This window comes from Podarcis vaucheri (genome assembly GCF_965113315.1).
Source record: "Podarcis vaucheri genome assembly, chromosome: 12".
NCBI classification, from domain to species: Eukaryota; Metazoa; Chordata; class Lepidosauria; order Squamata; family Lacertidae; genus Podarcis; species Podarcis vaucheri.
Window position 1 is genome coordinate 18,178,462 of NC_138750.1, and position 23,226 is coordinate 18,201,687.

A 23,226-nucleotide genomic window follows, 5' to 3' on the forward strand; every position below is an offset into this window, starting at 1 on the left:
CTACAGCAGACCAACATGGCTACCTACCTGTCACTAGAACTATGGAAGGCATGAATACATTTCCACAAACAAAGCAGGAGTCATTTTGAGCCTTGAGAATTGGCACCTTGAAGAATCTCCGAATACACAAAACACCCTGACTGACCGCAGCAAGGGAATGAAATTTCAAATGTTGAATAACTGGTTCCTTAAGCCCATCAGCCAGAGGCTGCAGAAAACTAACAATTATTAACTGGAGAAACAGAATTAACTCCTGAGGCTGGAGGAAGGGGCAGTTACGGCCAGAAGTACAGGTTTTCTCTCCCTTACTGTTTAGAAAAAAAACCCCACATAAAGAATCTTTGCCTTACTGGGATGTTGGCAGGAGGGGACTATTATTCGCATGGGCTATGGCTCTGTCAATTGGGAGAAATGAGCTCAGAACCACAACAGGGAGAAGGTCCAGGGTGCACATGAATACAGGCCCATCTTACTTTTTGTACTGAGCTTAGTATGTTGTATGGGACGTGAGTGGAGCTGTGGGTTAAACCACAGAGCCTAGGACTTGCCGATCAGAAGGTCGGCGGTTCGAATCCCCATGACGGGGTGAGCTCCCATTGCTCAGTCCCTGCTCCTGCCAACCTAGCAGTTCGAAAGCACGTCAAAGTGCAAGTAGATAAATAGGTAAGGTAAACGGCGTTTCCGTGTGCTGCTTTGGTTCGCCAGAAGCAGCTTAGTCATGCTGGCCACGTGACCCGGAAGCTGTATGCCGGCTCCCTCAGCCAGTAAAGCGAGATGAGCGCCGCAACCCCAGAGTCGGACACGGCTGGACCTAATGGTCAGGGGTCCCTTTACCTTTTAGTACGTTGTACTACAGAGACGAGGAAACGTTTTTGGCTCCATGGGCCAGATCTTTATCAGGATTGGCCTTGTGGGCAAAATCCGCTGTGCCACATGATGTCACTGTGATGTCATGTGGTTGTCAGGCGATTGCCACGCCTACCTGTCCGAATCCTTTGTGGTCTTCCCGGGCGCTCGGCTGCCACTGGGGGAAGTCAGAGGGAAGAAGGCGTCCTTTATTTTGCTTCACGGGGGATAGACAAAAGGGAGACGTCCTCTCCTCCTTCTCAACGCAGCAGAAATTGGCGGCGGAGAAGCGGGAACAAAGCGATAGGAGGAAGCCTTTGCAGTCGTCCCCGTTTTTCCACCCCTCAATGTCAGAGGTGCAAAGGGGAAACGCAGGGAGGAGTGCAGAGGGCTTGAAAAGAGCAGTGCTGGGGTGAAGATAAATCCTCGTCTAACCCAGGGGTCAGCAAGCTTCTTCAGCAGGGGGCCGGTCCACTGTCCCTCAGACCTTGTGGGGGGCCGGAAAATATTTTGGGGAGAAAAATGAACGAATTCCTATGCCCCACAAATAACCCAGAGATGCATTTTAATAATAATAATAACAATAATAATAATAATTTATACCCCGCCCTCCCCAGCCAGAGCCAGACTCAGGGTGGCTAACACCAATAAAATCACAGTAAAAATATAATAGGGGAAAGGGGGGGAGGGGGAAAAACCCAATTTAAAATATAGCCTCATTTTAAAGTAGCTGATAAATCAAGACCATAAAGGGAGGGAAACATAAGGGTGAGACCAAGTCCAAACCAAAGGCCAGGTGGAACAGCTCTGTCTTGCAGACCCTGCGGAAAGATGTCAAGTCCCGCAAGGCCCTAGTCTCTTGTTACAGAGCGTTCCACCACGTCGGGGCCAGTACTGAAAAGGCCCTGGCCCTAGTTGAGACCAATCTAACCTCCTTGAGGCTTGGGACCTTCAATGTGTTGTTATTTGTGGATCTTAAGGTCCTCTGCGGGGCATACCAGGAGAGGCCGTCCCATAGGTACGTGGGTCCTAGGCCGCATTTTAAATAAAAGGACACATTCTGCTCACGTAAAAACACACTGGGACAGGCCAGATTGAGAAGGCAATTGGGCTGCATCCGGCCCCCGGGCCTTAGTTTGCCTACCCCTGGTCTAACCTCTCTGCTGACAAATCCGAACGAACACTCACAGAATAGTCAACCTCCTCTAATCTCCTTGCCATCGAATCCGAATACAGTGGTACCTCGGGTTAAGTACTTAATTCGTTCCGGAGGTCCATTCTTAACCTGAAACTGTTCTTAACCTGAAGCACCACTTTAGCTAATGGGCCTGCTGCCGCGCTGCCAGAAAACAATTTCTGTTCTCATCCTGAAGCAAAGTTCTTAACCCGAGGTACTATTTCTGGGTTAGCGGAGTCTGTAACCTGAAGCGTATGTAACCTGAAGCGTATGTAACTGGAGGTACCACTGTACAAGTCTGAAATGGATGCAGATACCTTGTCCGCCTGTGTAGGATATTGCGCTGCAATCTCAGCATCTTCGGTAGAGAAGTATTCATTCTTGATCAAGTTGTCAATCAAACACTGGGTATTACGGACTTTGCCAACCAGCAGCTCTCGGTGCACTTTCAGCAAATTAACGAAGGACGGCGGACGGGCCGCCGAAGGGCCTTGTTGAAGAATTTCTCCATTACCAGGGGGCTGAGCTTCCATTGTGATGAGAGTAAGAGGCTGCTTCTTCCAAACTCATCTTTGGAAAGCGGCAGAGGTGCGATGTAAAGTGGCCCCGGCAGCCAGCTCCATGCAAGAGGAACGATTCTGCTTGGCTTTGCTGGATCTGCAAAGAGAGGAGCACGCAAACATCCATTAAGCTGTAGGGCAACTCAGAGGAAATGTCACGGAGTCACATGAGCTAATTGGAAATTGTGGTTTTATTATTGGTTTTTATTTATTAAGTCTGGGTACCACCCTTCGCTTGTAGATCTCAGAGCAGTTCACGACATGAAATCACAATATTAATAAACACAAAATACATAATAAAACTAAGAACAAAAGCTTTCCTATATCTTTCGGATTATCTACAATTTTCTCTTCTATATTTACGTATGAAATTTATATTTTGTTTCTTCTTTAGCTGCCATGCCAGCAATTTACCTGGTCGGTTAGCAAATTTCAAGTTTTTCCAGGAGATTCCTTGGAATCTTGTTTTTAATGATTTATGGTTGATATGTCGCTGTAAAATTTTAAGTTGAAAAACCAAATGAACAAATTTATTTTAAAAAGAACAAAAGAACAAAAGCAAGGCGATAATCTCCCTCTCCCACAACACAATTAAAAGGACATTGAATGGCAATCAGCCAAAGGCCTGCTTGAAGAGGAATGTTTTCGCCTCCTAACCAAAGGTGCCAGGCGAACTTCCCTGGGGAGAGCATTCCACAGATGGGGAGCCACTGCAGAGGAGGCCCTGTTCTCGTGTTGCCACTCTCTGGACCTCTTGAGAAGGAGGCACACGAAGGAGGACCTCAGAAGATGATCTCAGGGTCCAGGTAGATTCATATGGAAAGAGGCGGGCCTTGAGGTGCTGTGGTCCTGAGCCATTTCAAGCTTTATAGGTCGAAACCAGCACTTTGAATTGGGCCCGGAAACTAACTGGCAGCCAGTGCAGTCGAACCAGGATCAGTGCAACGTGCTCAAACCATCTTGCTCTAGGTTGGCAGCCCAGTTCTGCACTAGCTGAAGTTTCCAAGCCGTCTTCAGAGGCAGCCCTACAGATCACCCACGGCAGTAATCTAACCTACAGGTTACCAGAGCATTCTGACCGCTCCACACGTTGGAAGGCACAAATAGTAGGAAGCAAGAAGAATTACCGACAATTGAAGAATGCAGGATGAAGTTAATGGACTATGCAGAACTAGAAAAACTAACAGGAAGAATTCGAAACCGGCGGGACCAGAAATTCACAGAAGACTGGAGTAAATTTACGGACTATTTGAAAAGCATTTGTGAAGGTCAGACGGTGTTTGTAGGTTTGCAAGAAGTTCTGTGAGGAGTATTATTAGAAGGATTGTAAAAACAGGTAAGGGGAAGGATAATTTGTTAAGAGACTTTAAGGCAATATAAAGCTAAGAAATGTATAAGAAGTGGATAAAACGGTGGATTATCAGAGGTGCTGCTGGAAGTCTAAAAAGATTGTATAAGTGATAAGTTTTGTGGTACACTTTATAATTTATATGTTAAAATCAATAAAAATTATTATTAAAAAAAAAGAGGAAGGCACAAATAGTATGGACAGCAGGAGTGTGTGTGGCCGTCCGGATGGTGTCATAGGAACGAATCGTCACGAATGCACAAGAAAAAGGATGTCTGGAGGCAACCACATCTTTGGCTCGGGCCATTGGTTTATGTCTTTGGTGGGTGCGGTGGAGACTGCAAGCAGAATTCAATTCCTGGCATCTCCAGGTTGGTCTGGGAAGAAGGATGGCTGCCCAAGACCCTGGAGAAATTCTGCCATTCTGAGATAGATGGACCAATGGGCAACTCAGCAGAAAGCCACTTCCTTTATTTCTCAAGAGGGCTGGGATCCCGGAAAGTATCTTCCCCCCCACGCAAACACACACATCCAAGGCATGCGCTTGCAACATCGTTTGGAAGTAACCCAGCTAATGAATTACCACCACACACGCTCTCTCTGCAAAAGCACCCAGGTGATTCAGCCTCGGAGAGCGTATAAAAAGTCCTCTGTGGCTTTGCTAGAGCAGAATTTTCGGCACAAAACATTGGCTAATGTGGTCGACTGATAATTGACCGGTACGTAGATTAGCAAGAGTACAATACAGTGGTACCCCGCAAGACGAATGCCTCGCAAGACGGAAAACCCGCAAGACGAAAGGGTTTTCTGTTTTGGAGGCGCTTCGCAAGACGAATTTCCCTATGGGCTTGCATCGCAAGACGAAAGCCCATAGGGAAATGCTGGCGGTCAGGAGCAAAGACTTTCGCCCACAGCCGGCCTTCAGAAGAGGACCTCTTCTGAAGGCCGGCGGGGGGCAAAAGTCTTTGCTCCCCCCCGCCTGCCTCCCCCCCCGCCTGCCCCGGGCGATCTTAAAATGCTGGCGGGCGGGAGCGAAGCGTTCGCTGCCGACCCCCAGCATTTTAAAATCTCCCCGTGTCCTGGGAAGATTTTAAAATGCTGGGGGTCGGGAGCGAAGCGCTGCAGACCCCCAGCATTTTAAAACGCTGTTCCGAAGTGGGGCGGGGGGGGTCGGGAACACCTGGCCCCGCCGCCCCACTTCGGAAAGCTCTTCCGAAGTGGGGAGGGGGGGCGGGGACACCTGGCCCTGCCGCCCCACTTCGGAAAGCTGTTCCGAAGTGGGGCGGGGGGGCGGGGACACCTGGCCCCGCCGCCCCACTTCGGAAAGCTCTTCCGAAGTGGGGAGGGGGGTCGGGAACACCTGGCCCCGCCGCCCCACTTCGGAAAGCTCTTCCGAAGTGGGGAGGGGGGGCGGGGACACCTGGCCCCGCCGCCCCACTTCGGAAAGCTCTTCCGAAGTGGGGAGGGGGGTCGGGGACACCTGGCCCCGCCGCCCCACTTCGGAAAGCTCTTCCGAAGTGGGGAGGGGGGGCGGGGACACCTGGCCCCGCCGCCCCACTTCGGAAAGCTCTTCCGAAGTGGGGAGGGGGGTCGGGAACACCTGGCCCCGCCGCCCCACTTCGGAAAGCTCTTCCGAAGTGGGGAGGGGGGGCGGGGACACCTGGCCCCGCCGCCCCACTTCGGAAAGCTCTTCCGAAGTGGGGAGGGGGGTCGGGAACACCTGGCCCCGCCGCCCCACTTCGGAAAGCTCTTCCGAAGTGGGGAGGGGGGGCGGGGACACCTGGCCCCGCCGCCACACTTCGGAAAGCTCTCCCGAAGTGGGGAGGGGGGTCGGGAACACCTGGCCCCGCCGCCCCACTTCGGAAAGCTCTTCCGAAGTGGGGAGGGGGGGCGGGGACACCTTCTGAAGGCGGGCAGGGGGCGAAAGTCTTTGTCCCCCCGCCTGCCTTCCCAGGGGCTTTTAAATCGCCCCGGACAGCGGAGAAGTCCTCCGCTGTCCAGAGCGATTTTAAAATGCCGCCTGCCAGCATTTTAAGATAGCCCCGCACAGCGGAGAAGTCCTCCGCTGTCCCAGGGTTTTTTAAAATGCTGGGGGTGGGAAGAAAAGCCCTTGTCCCCCCCCAAGCCTTCAGAAGAGGTCCGGGGACAGACTGTCCCCGGACCTGGTCTGAAGGTGGTTTCCCTAGGAACGCATTAATTGATTTTCAATGCATTCCTATGGGAAACCGTGCATCGCAAGACGAAAAAACCGCAAGACGAAGAGAATTGCGGAACGAATTAATTTCGTCTTGCGAGGCACCACTGTATATCTAAATAGCAGCCTGATGACACGAAGCTCCCGTAATATTTATTTAAATCCAGTGCTGTGCCTAACATTTAACAATTTGAGAATTGTACTTTCGAAGGCATATTATGCATACTTCTGAGAGGCTTTTTATCTGTTTGAAAATCACTCCCAAATTATTGTTTTCCTAGCCACTCTTGAGAATTACAGGCAACAGTAGATGTTTTTTTAAAAAAACAGATTCAAAAGCAGAAAACATATTTGTGTTTCTATAGTTATAATCTCTGAGATAATGAAGGTGATATTAAAAGAGATGCACTCTTGCATATATGTAAACTCAGGCATAATGATACTTTAAAGAGATGAGAAGACTGTTATTAACTCTGTTTTAGTTGTTTTAAGATATACAATAGCAATAAAAGCATATTTATTACAGATGTGTTTGCAGGCCTGGGCTCCTTTGGGACAAAGGGTGGGATATAAATACATAAAGAAATAAAAAAAATGAATACAGTTCATTCTAAATGCAGGATCGATGCCTCGATACCATTATGAACTCAAATAATCATTAATGATAAGTCAAACGGCTGTCTGGAGGGACGCTTGATAAACACACACATGTTGAATGGAAGTAAATTCGCTTTCACTTTGGAATAAAAATTTTAGGCACTCTTGAAAAGAGAAAGCCTCTGCACTGAAAGCTTCCAAATATAGTGGTACCTTGGAGGTCCGTTCTTAACCTGAAACTGTTCTTAACCTGAAGCACCACTTTAGCTAAAGGGGCCTCCCACTGCTGCGCAATTTCTGCTCTCATCCTGAAGCAAAGTTCTTAACCCAAGGTACTATTTCTGTCATTAGCGGAGTCTGTAACCTGAAGCGTATGTAACCCGAGGTACCACTGTAAATAAAATTATTTCCGAGTGGTGAACAGGAAATCGTTCCTGGCAAAGAGATAGGTAAAAATGGTAGGTTCTTCAAGTTATCAGAATTCACGGTTGAAATCCTTCCATTTGTTGTTGTTGTTGTTGTTTAGTCGTGTCCGACTCTTCATGACCCCATGGACCAGAGCATGCCAGGCACTCCTGTCTTCCACTGCCTCCCGCAGTTTGGTCAGACTCATGCTGGTAGCTTCGAGAACACTGTCCAACCATCTCATCCTCTGTCGTCCCCTTCTCCTTGTGCCCTCCATCTTTCGCAACATCAGGGTCTTTTCCAGGGAGTCTTCTCTTCTCATGAGGTGGCCAAAGTATTGGAGCCTCAGCTTCAGGGTCTGTCCTTCCAGTGAGCACTCAGGGCTGATTTCCTTCAGAATGGAGAGGTCTGATCTTCTTGCAGTCCATGGGACTCTCAGGAGTCTCCTCCAGCACCAGAATTCCAAAGCATCAATTCTTGGCTAGAGCTTCTGGCTAAAATGTGGCTCACATGTTTGAGCTGCAAGAATTGCTCAACACAAGGATGTCACAAATTCCTGAGACAAAGGTGTGTCTCTCCCTGAAGAAACTAGAAACTCTGGGACTACAGTTCAGGAGCATGGCTGAAATCCAGAGCACAATAAACGAACCAAAAAACAAGCAAACACATAAATAAGCAAAACCAGGTATTACTACTTATGCCAATGCAACTATTAAAAATTCCAAACCTATTACACCTATTAATGTTTTTCCTACAACTGGATAAAATCAAGGGATCTATTGAACTCAAAACTAGATCTATTGAACTCAAAACTAGATTAAGGGGTTGAGGAAGTCAGGCATGAAAAATTGCTCAATATCTCAGATATTTTCCAAGCTATGCGCAGAACTGAACACATGAAATTCCAGCTGTTTTCCCAGTTTCCTGGTGAAAACTTTATTTTCCCCCCCACCACCAAACCTTCCTACAACTGCGCAGCATTAGGGAACTTTCATGTACGACCTGTTAAGATTTCCTCCCCAAGGAGCCAAGGATGGCAAACGTTAATTAACAATTAAAACTTCTAAAAGCAATTCCGATCCAGATGCAAGCTGGGAAAGGTCTCTTCTTAGAAGGCTTCCTGGAAGAGGGACGTCATCAACAGGTGTGGAGAAAATAACAATGTTCATAGGGAGGGAATTCCAAAGGGCAGTTGCCACAAGACACCAATTTTGGGGCAGGACAGATCTCCAGAGAAGGGGGCTTTTGCAAGGAGGTTATTTTAGGTATCAGGTCCCAAACTGTATAGGGTTTTTTGCACACCAAAACCAGCACATTGAAATCAGCCTAAGTTCACTGTGAGTGAGAGAAATTATTTCTGTCTTGCCAGAGTGGTGCACACTCTAGCTGTTTCCCGCTTGGACTACTGCAATGCGCTCTACGTGGGGCTACCTTTGAAGGTGACCCGGAAACTACAACTAATCCAGAATGCGACAGCTACACTGGTGATTAGGAGTGGCCGCTGAGACCACATAGCACTGGTTCTGAAAGACCTACATTGGCTCCCAGTACGTTTCCGAGCACAATTCAAAGTGTCGGTGCTGTGACTGGCAGAATCCGAGACCAGGGAGAAGAGTCAGTGGAAGAAGACTGGAAAAAGTTTAAAGACTATTTACAGAAATACTGTAAAATTAATGAATGTTAGAAAAATGTTGGAATGAAGTTATATGGCTTCAGTAGAAAAGTTATAAGGAATTAAGTATAAATAGATAAATAGAGTATTAAAGGAAAAAATAAGGTTAGAATGTGTTAAGATAATTAAAGGATAGAAAGAAGAGGAAGATGGAAAGGAATTGCTGAAACAATCAACAGAAGCGGAATACAAAAAGGGAGGTGTGAGGAGGTCACTGAAATAAGTGGATGAAAGATAAGTTACTGAAATTGTTTGATGTTTTTTAAATTGTTTTTGTTTTGTCTTGTTAGTTTAAGGTGTTATGTAGTGTTTTTGTAATGTATTGTATTGTTTTTCTTTTTTTCTTCTTATTTTTTGTTTGTGTGTGTTTAAATTGTTGGAAAAGTAATAAATATTATTTTTTTTAAAAAAAAACAAAGTGTTGGTGCTGACCTTTAAAGCCCTAAACGGCCTCGGCCCAGTATACCTGAAGGAGTGTCTCCACCCCCATCATTCAGCCTGGACACTGAGGTCCAGCTCTGAGGGCCTTCTGGCAGTTCCCTCCCTGTGAGAAGTGAGGTTACAGGGAACCAGACAGAGGGCCTTCTCAGTGGTGGCGCCTTGCCTGTGGAACACCCTCCCATCAGATGTCAAGGAAATAAACATCTATCTGACTTGTAGAAGACATCTGAAGGCAGCCAAGTGTCTTGGACTACAAGGGGCTGATGAGAACTATAGTTCAAAACACCTGCCAGCCGCCAGTTTGGGAAAAGCTAGCATAGACCAGACTGTAACTCAGGACCCCGGCTTGACCCCATGTGTTCATACGATGCAAGTCCAATACTCTTATATTTTACAGCACATGGGGCCTGCAAAATATCTTTCAAAAATAAGGGTGCAGACCAGGCACCCAGCACTCGCTCATGTTGCCCACACGAATCTTGGGACATTTCGCACCGAAAGCAAATTAATAATTATAGTATTTTAAAATCACAGGCACGCATCTCCTTTCGACTGGTCACTCTCTCTTCTATTCAATAGGCTGTGAATGGGAAGCAGGGCAGAAGTCTCTGGAGTTGGGCACCCAAAACACTTCTTTCCGGGGAAGAGGCTAGTCCTCATGATCTCAACTCTCTCATTTTATTTATATGCCACTTAATTTTTTAGGCAAAGGCCCAAGCCGTTTACATGAAACGGTGTAAAAATATTTGTTGAAAAATAGCAACGAACACAGACACAGTAATAAAATGGCTAAAATATAAATGAAGTACGATTTTAAATCTACAGATTTTGGAAAAAAAGGGGCGAAATAAAATCACATGTTTTGGATAGGCTTGCCTAAACAACAACAAAAAAGTTTTTGGCAGGTCCTGAAAGCAGCAGAACGGGCGCATGCTTGCTGTCAGCTGCTGCCAATGTCTATCTGCTTCTCTCTGCTGGGGGCCTCTGCCAATTAACACCAATTAACTGCCAATTAAAGCAGCACCCAGGGAGACCCCTGCCTCTTAGCCGGCACCCACAAATGGCCTTCAGTCTTGCAGCATTTCAGTGTTTTTAGGTGGCATGCAATGATGCCCTCTCTCTCTTTAGGGTTTCTGCCTCTCTCTTTTAACAAGGAATCCTAGATTTGCAGAGTTGGAAGGGAACCCCCGGGGCCATCTAGTCCAACCCCCTGCAATGCTGCAAACAAACACGCAGTTAAAAAAACACCAAATAAACAAATAAACAAACTTGCATCCTCGGGCACGATCCTCCAATTCTAGGATGGAGGAGGTAAGGTCTCTTGAGCCACAGGCCAGTCAAAGGGGGGGGGGAGTGGCAGGAGAAAATACCCACCCCCGGGATCAGCTCCGCCCCATGGCCGGGTTCAGAAGCGCGTTTCTGCCGGGCTCGACTTGGCCATCCCTGCCCGCAGCTTGCAGGATGCTGGAGTCGTCCGCGGCTGTGTTTCCTAATGGGGAGAGATCCTCTGTTCCCCTCACCAATCCTGGCCTTTTTCGCGGGGGTGGGGTGTGGATCTCTCGCCCTCCTCTGGCTGCTCTCCAGCCCCCCACGCCTGCCGCCTCCTCGGTCGAAAACTTTCCAACTGAGCGCCGGAAACGTCCCCGCGGCTGGATCCTGGGAGAAAGGGAGGCGGAGAAAGGAAAAGTGAAAGTGCGGGGGGGGGGGAGGAAGGAGGAAGTGAGAGCGGGCGCTGCGGCGGCTTCTCCTGCCGCCCCCTCCCCGGGATCCCGAGCCGATCGCGCCGGATCCCAGCCTGCCCCGCCCGGCTAAAGGGGATGCGGGCGAGCCGGGCGCCGCCTTCCTCCGGAAACGTCTGGAGGGGCTGGAAGGTGCGCTTTGGGCAACGCGGAGGCGGGAGCAGAACGGGATCTGGAGAGCAAAGGATCCCCGTTCCTCGGGTCCCGAACGGAGCAAGATCTCCCGGGTTGTATCACGGGATCCCGGGAGATCTTTGATCCTCCTGATTTGGAGGGCTGGTATTCGACGGCTGGGCCAATTTCCCCTGCACAGAATCGCAGGCTTGGCCACGAGGAGCATCATCAGCAGGACCAGTGGTCAGGGATGATGGGCATTGTAGTCCCCCCAACAGTTGTTTTTGGACTGCCATCACCCCTAGCTAGCAGGACCAGTGGCCAGGGATAATGGGAATTGTAGTCCCCCCAACAGTTGTTTTTGGACTGCCATCACCCCTAGCTAGCAGGACCAGTGGCCAGGGATAATGGGAATTGTAGTCCCCCAACAGCTGTTTTTGGACTGCCATCACCCCTAGCTAGCAGGACCAGTGGTCAGGGATGATGGGCATTGTAGTCCCTCAAACAGTTGTTTTTGGACTGCCATCACCCCTAGCTAGCAGGACCAGTGGTCATGGATGATGGGCATTGTAGTCCCCCAAACAGTTGTTTTTGGATTGCCATCACCCCTAGCTAGCAGGACTTGTGGCCAGGGATAATGGGAATTGTAGTCCCCCCAACAGCTGTTTTTGGACTATCATCTTCCCTAGCTAGCAGGACCAGTGGTCAGGGATGATGGGAACTGTACTCCCCAAAACAGCTGGAGACCCAAATTTGGGAAACACTGATGTAGTCCAGCCTCCTGGCATGCAAGCATCTTTCACCCAACACGGGGCTTGAACCCAAGACCCTAAGATCAAGAGTCTCATGCACTGCCTATTGAGCTATGCAGAGAATCTTGGAAAGATCTCTCATAAATTAAAAGCATCTCAAGGGCAGAGCTCAAATTAAAAAAAAAAATTCTCATACAGATATTGAAGCGCATGGCCACTCAGTGTGCCAGAGGTATATGCAAATGTCTGGCTCATTTAGGACTAGGTAGAACCTTTAGTCACATAAATGATGAACCACACCGGTGCAGAATACTTTTGTTTTTACTAATCTTTATTTGGAAAGGGAATCTTGCTATGATTTAATACTTCATTATCCCTTTGCGCTGTGAAGTTTTGCCCTTCCACGCCGTTACATTTTGCAGTTTAAATAAAAAGTGAAAGAGTACTTATAACATTTATTTAAAAAGAAAAAAACCACTTCAAATATATATTTATAGATTTGCCCAAGTAAGGCCACCTTTTTAGTGGATGAAACATTTTAAATTAAGCTTGGATTGACTGAAGTGTGTGCTCCTACTGAACAGCGCCGTACCTTTTAGGTTCTTTTTTCCTTTCCCAAACTCAACATCTTGGTTATGCACAATGCTACCGGTGCGATCACATCAACATGTTTGATGTGACAAGATGGGGGGAGTTCAAAGATCTGCATGGGGTAATTAAAACAGCGGGAAATGTACGAGCCAGAAACAACACTTCTTCCCCTACTCCAAAATAAATTAGTTCAAAATCTCCATGGTGAAACAGGTGGTTTTTTTTGGGAAACCAGCTTTTTTATTATAAAAATAAATAAAAGGGGGGTGGAGATGCAAGAAAGACAGACAGCGCAAGCTCTGTGTGATATTTTTGATGACAGACCGAGCTGGTATGCAGACACCCTCGTCAATTGAAGCAAATTGTGTGATCCCTCTTCAGTCTGGCTTTGTAGTGTTTGCCATGGAGATAGAAAACAAAGCAAAAAATCAATCCGGAATAAATACAGTTAATATTGCTGTCGTGTATTAGAAGCACAACTTAATCAAGCACCACCTTAAATGTCATTTCTTAATCAAGGATGCACCCAAGAGCTTTTTGTTCTCATTTTTGGATGCAATCCTATACCATCCTAGATGGAAGTACCATTGAATTCAATGGGGCTCACAACTGAGCAGACATGCATAGGATTTAACAAAATAAAATAAAATGATGATCAAGAGAAACCAAAGCAGGTGATTCTAAAACGTTTCTTTATTATTTTGTTATCTCATTTTCTCTGAGAGCAGCTTCAATTTCATCAAAAACCGGCACGGGTCCTGCATAGCCATTCGTCTGTATAGAGTCTAATTTCTTCTGGTAGTCCACTGGCAAACTGTTCTGCTTTGCACCCATGCAAATGACCTACGAAGAACCACATTAAATGAGGATTTAAAGCAGCAGTATTATTTATGTATGCCACCACTGCAGCCCATGTCTCGTTAGCCCAAAAATGGAAAACGAGCGAGGTCCCAACTAAAGAAGAATGGCAACTTAAGCTGATGAAATATGCGCAGCTTGTGGACCTAACATATAGAATAAGAGGACAAGAAGAACATACGTTTAAAGAAGATTGGAAAATGTTTATTGAATATACAGGGGGAAATTGTGTACACTTGAAAACATGGGCAGCATTAAGATAAATTCAACAGTGTCAATAAGTTTCGATGGATGTAATAACGGAATACTGAATGGTTTAGTTTATGTAAAATATGCAGGGATTTATGATATGCAAAATGAACCATGGAAAGTGAAGAAGGGAAGTCACTGATATTTTAAGGACGTTTAAAGGAATATTCTAAATTGTAAAACAGAAAATTTAATAAAATTTGTATTAAAAAAAATAAAGCGGCAGTGTTTGATTCCACAAGCCATATCCACACATATAACCTGGGAAAGGGATGATGAGAATACGTTAGCGCTGGTTCACACATACCCGCACAAAACTCTCATTTCTGTGTACTGGATGATTGGCAGGTGAGTGTGTAATTTGATTCAAACGGGCAGCTGATGGGTGGCCATTCAACTCAGTTTTACTTGGAATAGATCCAGTGATCTATTCAACCGAATGAAAATCAGTTGTACAACACCCAATCAAAACATTTCCCTTGCGGTTTAAGATCAAGCCCATTCACACTTACAAACCACAACCTGACAAGACATGGGAGGATGTGCCTATCACCACACCAGAGGACCCACAGGAAAGGATGGGGTGAGCTCACACCTGTTTTTCCCAGTTGCCTCCTCTCCCTGCAGCACTTCCCAAACTTTCCCTGAGGATCCACAGATCCCAGGAAAGGCTTTTTAAAGGGCACTGGAGGGGCTGTTTACATCTTCAGAATCTGGTCCTAGTTAAAGGTAAAGGGACCCCTGACTGTTAGGTCCAGACGCAGACGATTCTGGGGTTGTGGCGCTCATCTCACTTTACTGGCCAAGGGAGCCAGTGTAAAGCTTCCAGGTTATATGGCCAGGACTAAGCTGCTTCTGGCGAACCAGAGCAGTGCACGGAAATGCTGTTTACCTTCCCGCTGGAGTGGTACCTATTTATCCACTTGCACTTTGATGTGCTTTCAAACTGCTAGGTGAGCAGGAGCAGGGACCGAACAACGGGAGCTCACCCCATTGCAAAGATTCGAACCGCCAACCTTCTGATTGGCAAGCCCAAGGCCATGGGTAGGCAAACTAAGGCCTGGGGGCCGGATCCGGCCCAATCGCCTTCTAAATCCAGCCCGCGGATGGTCCAGGAATCAGCGTGTTTTTACATGAGTAGAATGTGCCCTTTTATTTAAAATGCATCTCTGGGTTATTTGCGGGGCCTGCCTGGTGTTTTTACGTGAGTAGAATGTGTGCTTTTATTTAAAATGCATCTCTGGGTTATTTGTGGGGCATAGGAATCCATTCATTCCCTCCCCCTGAAAAAATATATTCTGGCCCCCCACAAGATCTGAGGGACAGTGGACTGGCCCCCTGCTGAAAATGTTTGCTGACTCCTGCCCTAGGCTCTGTGGTTTAGACCACAGCGCCACCCGCGTCCCGGATCCTACGTAGGAAGCAGCAAAATAAAGCAGAAATACTCATTCTACGACTTGGTTTCCTGAAACTGAAAATATGTGCCCTGCCCCTAAAATTGGCAAGGCAACAGCTTGTGGGAGCCGACAAAGGTGAGAGATGGGCAGATTACTTATTTCTCTCTACATCAAATGAGAAGGAGGCTGAGGGCAGTAATCAGTACAGGGATACAAATCTGATTGTCTTAACCGGTTAAAAAATTGGATAATTAAAAAATAATAATAACCAGAAGTACAGTATATCAGTTTTTATTTGGGTAACAGTCTTGGCATCCAACAGCAGCTGAAAACTACTGTGTTAAGGGCTGCATGTGCCATTAAGCGTCTGCCAAGCTACTCTTGACATGTAGTAACATGGCCAATGTTGGGAGCCTTAACAGAACTCACAGGTTTTGCAGGTTCTGCTGGTTCTGCATTTGAAACAGACCTATGGAGTGTGTTAGTATCACTGGTGGATCATCTCCAGAAGTGCTGGGGCAACACCTCCTCATCGCTATTCCCAGGAGTGGAAAAGTCCATGATAGAAGAGAGGGGAGGTTGCTACTCAAGGGCTGCCCCATGGAAGAAGATGGAGCAAGCTTGTTTTCTCCTGCTCTGGAGGGTAGGACTCGAACCCATGGCTTCAAGTTACAAGAAAGGAAATGACTCGGGAAGAACTTTCTGGCAGTAAGGAATGAAGCGGTCTCCCTTGGAAGGCTGTGAATGGATTCTCCTTTCCTGGAGGTTTTTAAGCAGCGGTCGTGTGGCCATGTGTCATGGTGATTCCTGCACTGCAGGAAGTTGGGCTAGAGGTCCCTTCCAACTCTATGATTCTATGATACGCTTCCTATCAGACTGGGCCCTGGCTCAAGACCGGATCCACCGTTTTTGTGCGCCATCGACAATAATGTTTCAGCAGTTAGGAAGGAGGACCCAGCTGGGGGGGGGGGAAGCAATTGGGTGTTCCCAACCACTCTCCACATTCTTCCAATGTTCCCCCAATGCCACAAGGAAGAGACTTGTGCCTCCTATGGAGCCAGAACTGATTTCTACTGCTACTGCTGCTTTTAAAGTACAGTGGTACCTCGGGTTACATACGACTCAGGTTACATACGCTTCAGGTTACAGACTCCGCTAACTCAGAAATAGTGCTTCAGGTTAAGAACTTTGCTTCAGGATGAGAACAGAAATCGTGCTCCGGAGGCACGGCGGCAGCAGGAGGCCCCATTAGCTAAAGTGGTGCTTCAGGTTAAGAACAGTTTCAGGTTAAATACAGACCTCTGGAATGAATTAAGTACTTAACCCAAGGTACCACTGTAGTCATGATCAGCTAGCTGCTGAACAAGGGTATGAGTTTAAGTCGGGCGCTTCCAAGGCAAGCTGGATCTGGGCTCGAGCTGACATGGTTCTTAGTGGAGAGTCTGCCACCTAACCCCTGCAAAGGAGAGGGCTGCAGAAGTGTCTTCAACTACACTGGTGGCCAAAATTGTGGAAACCTTTGGGGAAAAGTGTATTTCCGAGGTTTGATGGCTCACAACACCTGATTGGCTCTCTAAACACTCGTGCTCACTGGCTACATTCAAATGAAGGAAAGATACTGCATATCAACCTAAGCAAGTTGTGCTTCCTTTTTCTGGTTATTTGGCTATAACTTTTGATAGGTAAAGGTAAAGGGACCCCTGACCATTAGGTCCAGTCGCGGACGACTCTGGGGTTGCGGCATTCATCTCGCTTTATTGGCTTAAGGAGCCGGCGTACAGCTACAGGGTCATGTGGCCAGCATGACTAAGCCGCTTCTGGTGAACCAGAACAGCACACAGAAACGCCGTTTACCTTCCCGCCAGAGCGGTACCTATTTATCTACTTGCACTTTGATGTGCTTTCAAACTGCTAGGTTGGCAGGAGCAGGGACCAAGCAACGGGAGCTCACCCCGTCGCGGGGATTCGAACTGCTGACCTTCTGATCGGCAAGTCCTAGGCTCTGTGGTTTAACCCAAAGCACCACCCGTGTCCCATAACTTTGGATAGAATACAGATAATTGAACAAACTGTTGCATTACATTCTTTATTAAATTATCTTTCCATTGATATATAATTTTATGTTATTACTCCAAAACAAAAGTGGTGTTATGAGCCATCAAACCTCAGAAATACACTTTCCCCAAAAGGTGTCCACAATTTAGGCCACTTGTGTATATTTATGGCCATGGCTATAGTAAAGGGAGGAAGCTATCACTAAGTCATCAGCCCGACTGATATGATACATTGGTACCTCGGGTTACAGATGCTTCAGGTTACAGACTCCGCTAACCCAGAAATAGTACCTCAAGTTAAGAACTTTGTTTCAGGATGAGAACAGAAATCGCGCGGTGGCAGTGGGAGGCCCCATTAGCTAAAGTGGTGCTTCAGGTTAAGAACAGTTTCAGGTTAAGAACGGACCTCCAGAACAAATTAAGTTCTTAACCTGAGGTACCACTGTACAAGCAATTTGCCTGACTTAGCAGGCCTATACTGAGCCTGAGTTTGCTCCTCAGTGGAGAAAAGGAGGCAGCGCTGATCTAGCTAAAGCACCATATCACGTGGCAATCCCCAAGTGCCACTATAAAAGCACAACTCACGTAACCCTAGTATCAAAGTAGCTAAGTGTCAGGGAACTGCCATCAGAGGCACGGGAGAAGGAGAGGGTCTCTGATTCTGCAGGAGAAGGTCCCAGCGCTAGGGGGAGACTCAGCCAGGAAGAAGGGGAAGAGAATGAGTGTAACACCAGGGATCCAGGAGAGCAACGGGACAGGGAGGTGCAGGGGCTCCAGGACTCTTCGTTGGAAGTTAGCGAGGAGAGCCCAAGCACCCCGCTGCCCACGCCCACCCTGCGCAGGAGACTCCCGCGCAGTGAGAGGCGGAGACGATTGGGCGTCAAACAGCTCTTATGTTGGCAATGCTTTAAGAAACGCCCACAGACAGATTCTACGAGTGACTAAGGGCAGCCACGCTGAGATGGGCTGTGCAGTCCAGAGGGTTTAACCAGGCAATCTAATGCTCAAACGGAGCAGGATTACGCACGAGTAACTCCCAACCATTATACTAAGCTATTTCGCTTTTCATGTTCCAGGAACAGCTTAGGCCCAAAGGGGACAATTACGAAGCATCATGTAGGTAGGCTTTTATGAATGAGTTCATTTTCACTCGCAGAAAACCTACACTTACTACTATGATTAGTAACCCAGTTTCTCTCTCATCCACTCATATTTTCCTTAGAATCACATAGGAAACTTACCTTTTTATACTGCGGGGAAGGAAGGCCTAAGACATAGTCTGTCATTTGGTAGCTACGACTCTTAAGTGTTTTCCCTTCTTGAGTCTGGACTGTAACTTCTATTGGGATGTAAATACCTTGTTCAACTCCCTCTTGTCTGAAACAGAATAAGGAATACCTTTCAGATCAAATCACTGACTTGAGAAAGAAAGTGTAGTAATTTGCTTTCTAAGCAGACTATTAATTTAGCAAGGCACCCAGACCATAGACAAGGTACCGTATTTTTCGCTCTATAACACACACCAGGCCATAACATGCACATAGTTTTTAGAGGAGGAAAACAAGAAAAAAAATATTCTAAACGAAATAGTGGATATATGATTTTTGTGGTTCATGCTGTGGCCACAGACATGTGATCAGACAGTGAGTTTGGAGTAGCCCAATGCAAATATCCTGATGATACATGTGGATCCATGCTTTGTAACCATGGAGGAGGAAAGGAAGGGGAACCATGGATCATCTGCTCACGACTGCAGCAGATCCCCCCACCACCCACAGGCATTTGCTCCATAACACGCACAGACATTTCCCCTTACTTTCTAGGAGGAAAAAAGTGAGTGTTATGGTGCAAAAAATACGGTAAGTTCATGAAATTTAGGCCATATCCAGATAGCAGCTTTCTGAGTTCCTGTTCACAAAATTAAGTTAGAACTAAATAGAGGGGAGGTATAGAGTTGTGTGGCTTTTTACTGAACATCGTTAGGTAATTTCTCTTATGGACTGTGCCACATTACACCGTTGGTGCCATAATCTTCTGGCTGAATGGGGTAGGAATTGGCAACATTGTTCATACAGCTTTTAAGGGCTTGGAAGCATAAAATGTTATGTACGCAACACTGGCCCTGTTAAAGAGGAAGAGACTCTAGTTAACAGCGTTTATTAATAGGGGCAGTTATTTCAAGAAGTGAGTCACAAGGCTGCAGTCGCTACCAATCCCACCCTTGCCAGAAGAAGGAATTGCCACCACGTACAGACTTTTCACTTCCTTCCCTGATGCTTCTGCCTAGAATATCTGAAGTCATTGGCCAACCCATCAACCATCATGTGATGTGTGTTGTATGAACCCAAAGCTTTTTCTCAGAATGTGCTGCCAGTCATGGTTAGCGAGTGCAGTCTCACTGATTCATCTGCAATGTTACTTAACTCTTAATACTTACTAGAATACGTAAGATCGTAAGGGAGTTTCCCTGCCCAGCGAGGAGATCCCTGTTCCGATTGCTGCCACTATGCAGACCAGCACGAGAGAACCCCATTATTCATCTATTTAATGTTACCACCCTCTCTTGCGACCAAAGCAGGGCACATTAAAATTAAACCAACATCGTAAGATAAAGAGCACAACCAAGAAGAAAGAAAACTATGACGACTTAATAAACAGCAGAAAATATTACGCAGGAATACCTAATCTTGAGGGACGTGGGTGGCGCTGTGGGTTAAACCACAGAGCCTAGGACTTGCTGATCAGAAGGTCGGCGGTTCGAATCCCCGTGACGGGGTGAGCTCCTGTTGCTCAGTCCCAGCTCCTGCCCACCTAGCAGTTTGAAAGCATGTCAAAATGCAAGTAGATAAATAGGTACAGCTCCGGTGGGAAGGTACCGCTGCTCTGGTTCGCCAGAAGCGGCTTAGTCATGCTGGCCACATGACCCAGAAGCTGTACGCTGGCTCCCTCGACCAATAAAGCGAGATGAGCGCCGCAACCCCAGAGTCGGTCACGACTGGACCTAATGGTCAGGGGTCCCTTTACCTTTACTTACCTAATCTTATGCGGGGGGTCAGTTCCGGGGGAATATGCATAAAATATGGGTATAGCCAAACCTTTGGAGCTGCCCTCTGGCTAAAGGGTAAGGGAGGAGAGAGCAAGTATCCCCAACATTCCTAGAGCTTGGCGGCAAGGCGGAGAACTTAAAAGCTCTTTTTTGCGCTGTGTAACCCCAAGTGGACCAGGCAGGAAAAGAGCTTTCAAGCTCTTCGCCTTGCTTAGGCCTAGACTTGAACCATTTTAAGCAGCCCACATATGGTTGAAACTCTGCAAGTCCAAATGAATGTCATAAGAGGGATTATGGCAATACAGTAATAAAACCACCCAGGTTAGGCACTGGTGTTCAGCAAAAGCCCCAGGGGAGAGGCCATCGTGCAGAGCTCTAAACTCCTGCATAGGTACAGTGGGAACCTCGGTTTTCGAACGTAATCTGTTCCAGAAGACCGTTCGGCTTCCGAAATGTTCAAAAACCAAGGCTCAAAGGGATGTCTGCAAATTCAGTTGAGAAAACTGAAAAACATGCAGCAGAAGGCATTCGACTTCCGGGTTTTTGGCGTTTGGGTTCCAAAACGTTTCTCAATGGAGACGTTTGAGAACTGAGTTTCCATTGTAGTTCCCCTTTAAAAAAAGATCCCCTGTTGCTTTCTGTTTTACCATTACAGCTGTCAATAGTGGTAAAGTAACTTTCTAGCACAATCCTATGCACGCTTACCTAGCAGTAAAGCCTGCTGAATACAGTAGGGCTTACCGCTGAGTAAGTATGCACAGGATCTGCATACTTATTACAACGGCGTAGTTCTTTATATTTTTCCTGCTGCTTTTATCAGAGATAAAAACCCCATCTGATTAAATCAGGTTCTGCAACAGGCGCCAAATACCCAATCAAAGCTGTTAATTCAGTAAGAAAAGTGAACTGATGGGCTTTAGTAATTAGCACATGCCGGAAAATCACTATTTTTTTAGAAAAATCTTGCTTAGTTTCTATTCTGTAAATGTTACAAGTGAGCACTTCATACTCGAGCCATATTTCCCCCCCTGCACTGAAACTTGCTCACTTGGAGTCCGGCAATTGCTTTGGCAAAGAATTGATGCCATACATACAACAAAACACCCAGAACATTTAAGAAAGTGTGTGGCTCATTATGTTATTAAACTGAGAGAAGATGACAAAACCTGAAGACACCCACCTATCCAGAGAAGGTAAATCGGTAGGACTCATTCTCCATACGACTCCCCACACTTCATCGCCAGGACTATGGATTATAGTTGCTGCGCTTCCATGCCAGTTAGAACTGGGCTTGCCATGATGAGAACCAAAAGCAAGTTTGTAATCCTGCATGTTAAAAGGAGAACAATTAACCTCCGTTTATATATCTATAGGTTTAAAAGGCATGTGGTTAATTCAAACAAAGCTGTGGAATGGATCGGTAAGACAGGAGAAAGAAAAGTGAATGGTGGGTCCAATTTAAAACCCCATTCATCATCAATAATAATAATAATAACCATCCTGAGGCCCCTGGGTATAGGGCGGTATATAAATTCAATTTATTATTATTATTATTATTAATTGAATTTATATACCACCCTATACCCGGGGGGTCTCAGGGCGGTTCACAGAATAAAATCAAGATATAAAACCACAAAATACCTAATAAAAATAAAAGCAACAACCCGCTCTTATAGAGTAATATATTAAGTCATAGAATTATGTAATAAAATGTGAATATGATTTAGTGTAAAATTCAATAAAAATTACTTTAAAAAATAAAAATAAAAGCAACAACCCAATAACCTCCCCCCCCAAAAAAAAAACATTTTAAAAGCGTATAGGATGTACAGTGGTACCTCGAGTTACAAACGCCTCAGGTTACAAACACTTCAGGTTACAAACTCCGCTAACCTGGAAGAGTTACCTTGAGTTGAGAACTTTGCCCCAGGATGAAATTGTGTGCTGGCAGCGCAGCGGCAGCAAGAGGCCCCATTAGCGAAAGCACGCCTCTAGTTAAGAACAGTTTCCGCTTAAGAACGGACCTCCGGAATGAATTAAGTTCGTAACTAGAGGTATCACTGTAAATCGGATCAACCAAAGGCCTGGTTAAAAAGGAACGTTTTTGCCTGGTGCCTAAAGGTGTATAATGAAGGTACCAGGCGAACTTCCCTGGGGGAGAGCATTCCACAGACGCAACAGAAGCAGCGGTGTGGTGACAAAGACTACCCACAGAAACAGTGCCACACTCATGACGACATGCCCAACATCTTAATTTTTTTAATGGACTAATAAGCGTCCACACCAGGAGTGCCTGCAGATGGATAACAGGCTGTTTAGCAAATTTTCCACAGTAAGTGGAAATCCAGATTGAATGTATAAAAAAGTATGGCTTGGCATTACGACAACAACGACATCACACAGTTTCTGCAAAAGGCACCACCACCACATGGGTATGAGCAGGACGGATTCTGCACCAAATCGGAAGCCTCCCGGGCTAACTACTTTCCCTGGAAAAACGATCACAGAAGGAAGGGATGATGGCACAGCAGTATCTGCTGCATGTCCTAGTCACAGCAATGGCAGACAAAGGTATTTTTGGGCATATGTTTAACAACATAAAGAGACAGACAGACAGCACCAACCAGTAGCTGTGCCAGGGTGAGAAAAACTGCAGACGGGTTTCTTAACATTATCCTCTCCCGCAGCAGGTTACTACCGTAGGCAAAATACAATATGCTTTCATTCCCGAAGCTTTGGAAATCCAGCCCTTCACCCAATCCGGTTGGTGTACAGTGCTTAAAGGTTTCCATCTGCTAGAAAGGAGCCCTGTTAAAAGAAAATGGAGGTGAGATGTTTGTCCGTAAGCTGTGCAGGCAGTAAAAGCAGCATGGAGCAGTAGTTCCCAAGTATCACAAAATTTACCCGTGCCCAGACCCTGAATATAAAACAAAAGAAATGTTCCCTTCCTTTATTGCTCTGCTTTTCCTTTGTTTTGCCTAGTAATGTCATGTTGCTGTCAGGACTGGAGTGGATGGCAAAGATGTAAAGAGACATCATTACCAGCAATGGAAGAACGGTTTTTACAATTAACAGACTTAGCTGAGATGGCAAAATCAACATGTTTAATAAGAAATAAAGTCATTATTAACATTTACTAAAGATTGGAAACCACTCAAAGACTTTTTGTGTGACAAAATGAAATAA

At 46.3% G+C, this 23,226-nt stretch overlaps 2 protein-coding genes across 4 annotated transcripts in view; both read right to left on the bottom strand.

Annotated features, from left to right (window-relative positions):
* The window catches only part of NOD1 (nucleotide binding oligomerization domain containing 1), a 47,978-nt gene extending 37,040 nt beyond the window's left edge, over positions 1 to 10,938 (bottom strand). Inside the window, exons 1-3 of one of the 3 annotated variants that reach the window (XM_082192996.1) lie at positions 10,615 to 10,938; positions 2,998 to 3,076; positions 2,341 to 2,680 (exon numbers count right to left, since the gene is read on the bottom strand). In XM_082192996.1, coding sequence (XP_082049122.1) covers positions 2,341 to 2,556 — 216 coding nt within the window. In that variant the 5' untranslated portion in view covers positions 2,557 to 2,680; positions 2,998 to 3,076; positions 10,615 to 10,938. Of the gene's footprint in view, positions 1 to 834; positions 922 to 2,340; positions 2,681 to 2,997; positions 3,077 to 10,614 lie in introns of those variants that run through there. The other 2 variants (XM_082192995.1, XM_082192997.1) reach the window with 2 other exon arrangements.
* A 2,173-nt stretch (positions 10,939 to 13,111) lies between these two features.
* On the bottom strand, positions 13,112 to 22,832 carry GGCT (gamma-glutamylcyclotransferase; the record flags this gene model as incomplete). Its single annotated transcript, XM_082193146.1, has 4 exons — positions 13,112 to 13,279; positions 18,236 to 18,371; positions 21,221 to 21,366; positions 22,665 to 22,832. 4 exons carry the CDS (start codon positions 22,830 to 22,832, stop codon positions 13,133 to 13,135), a joined length of 597 nt encoding a protein of 198 aa, XP_082049272.1. The 3' UTR covers positions 13,112 to 13,132.
* Between the last annotated feature and the right edge of the window lie 394 nt (positions 22,833 to 23,226).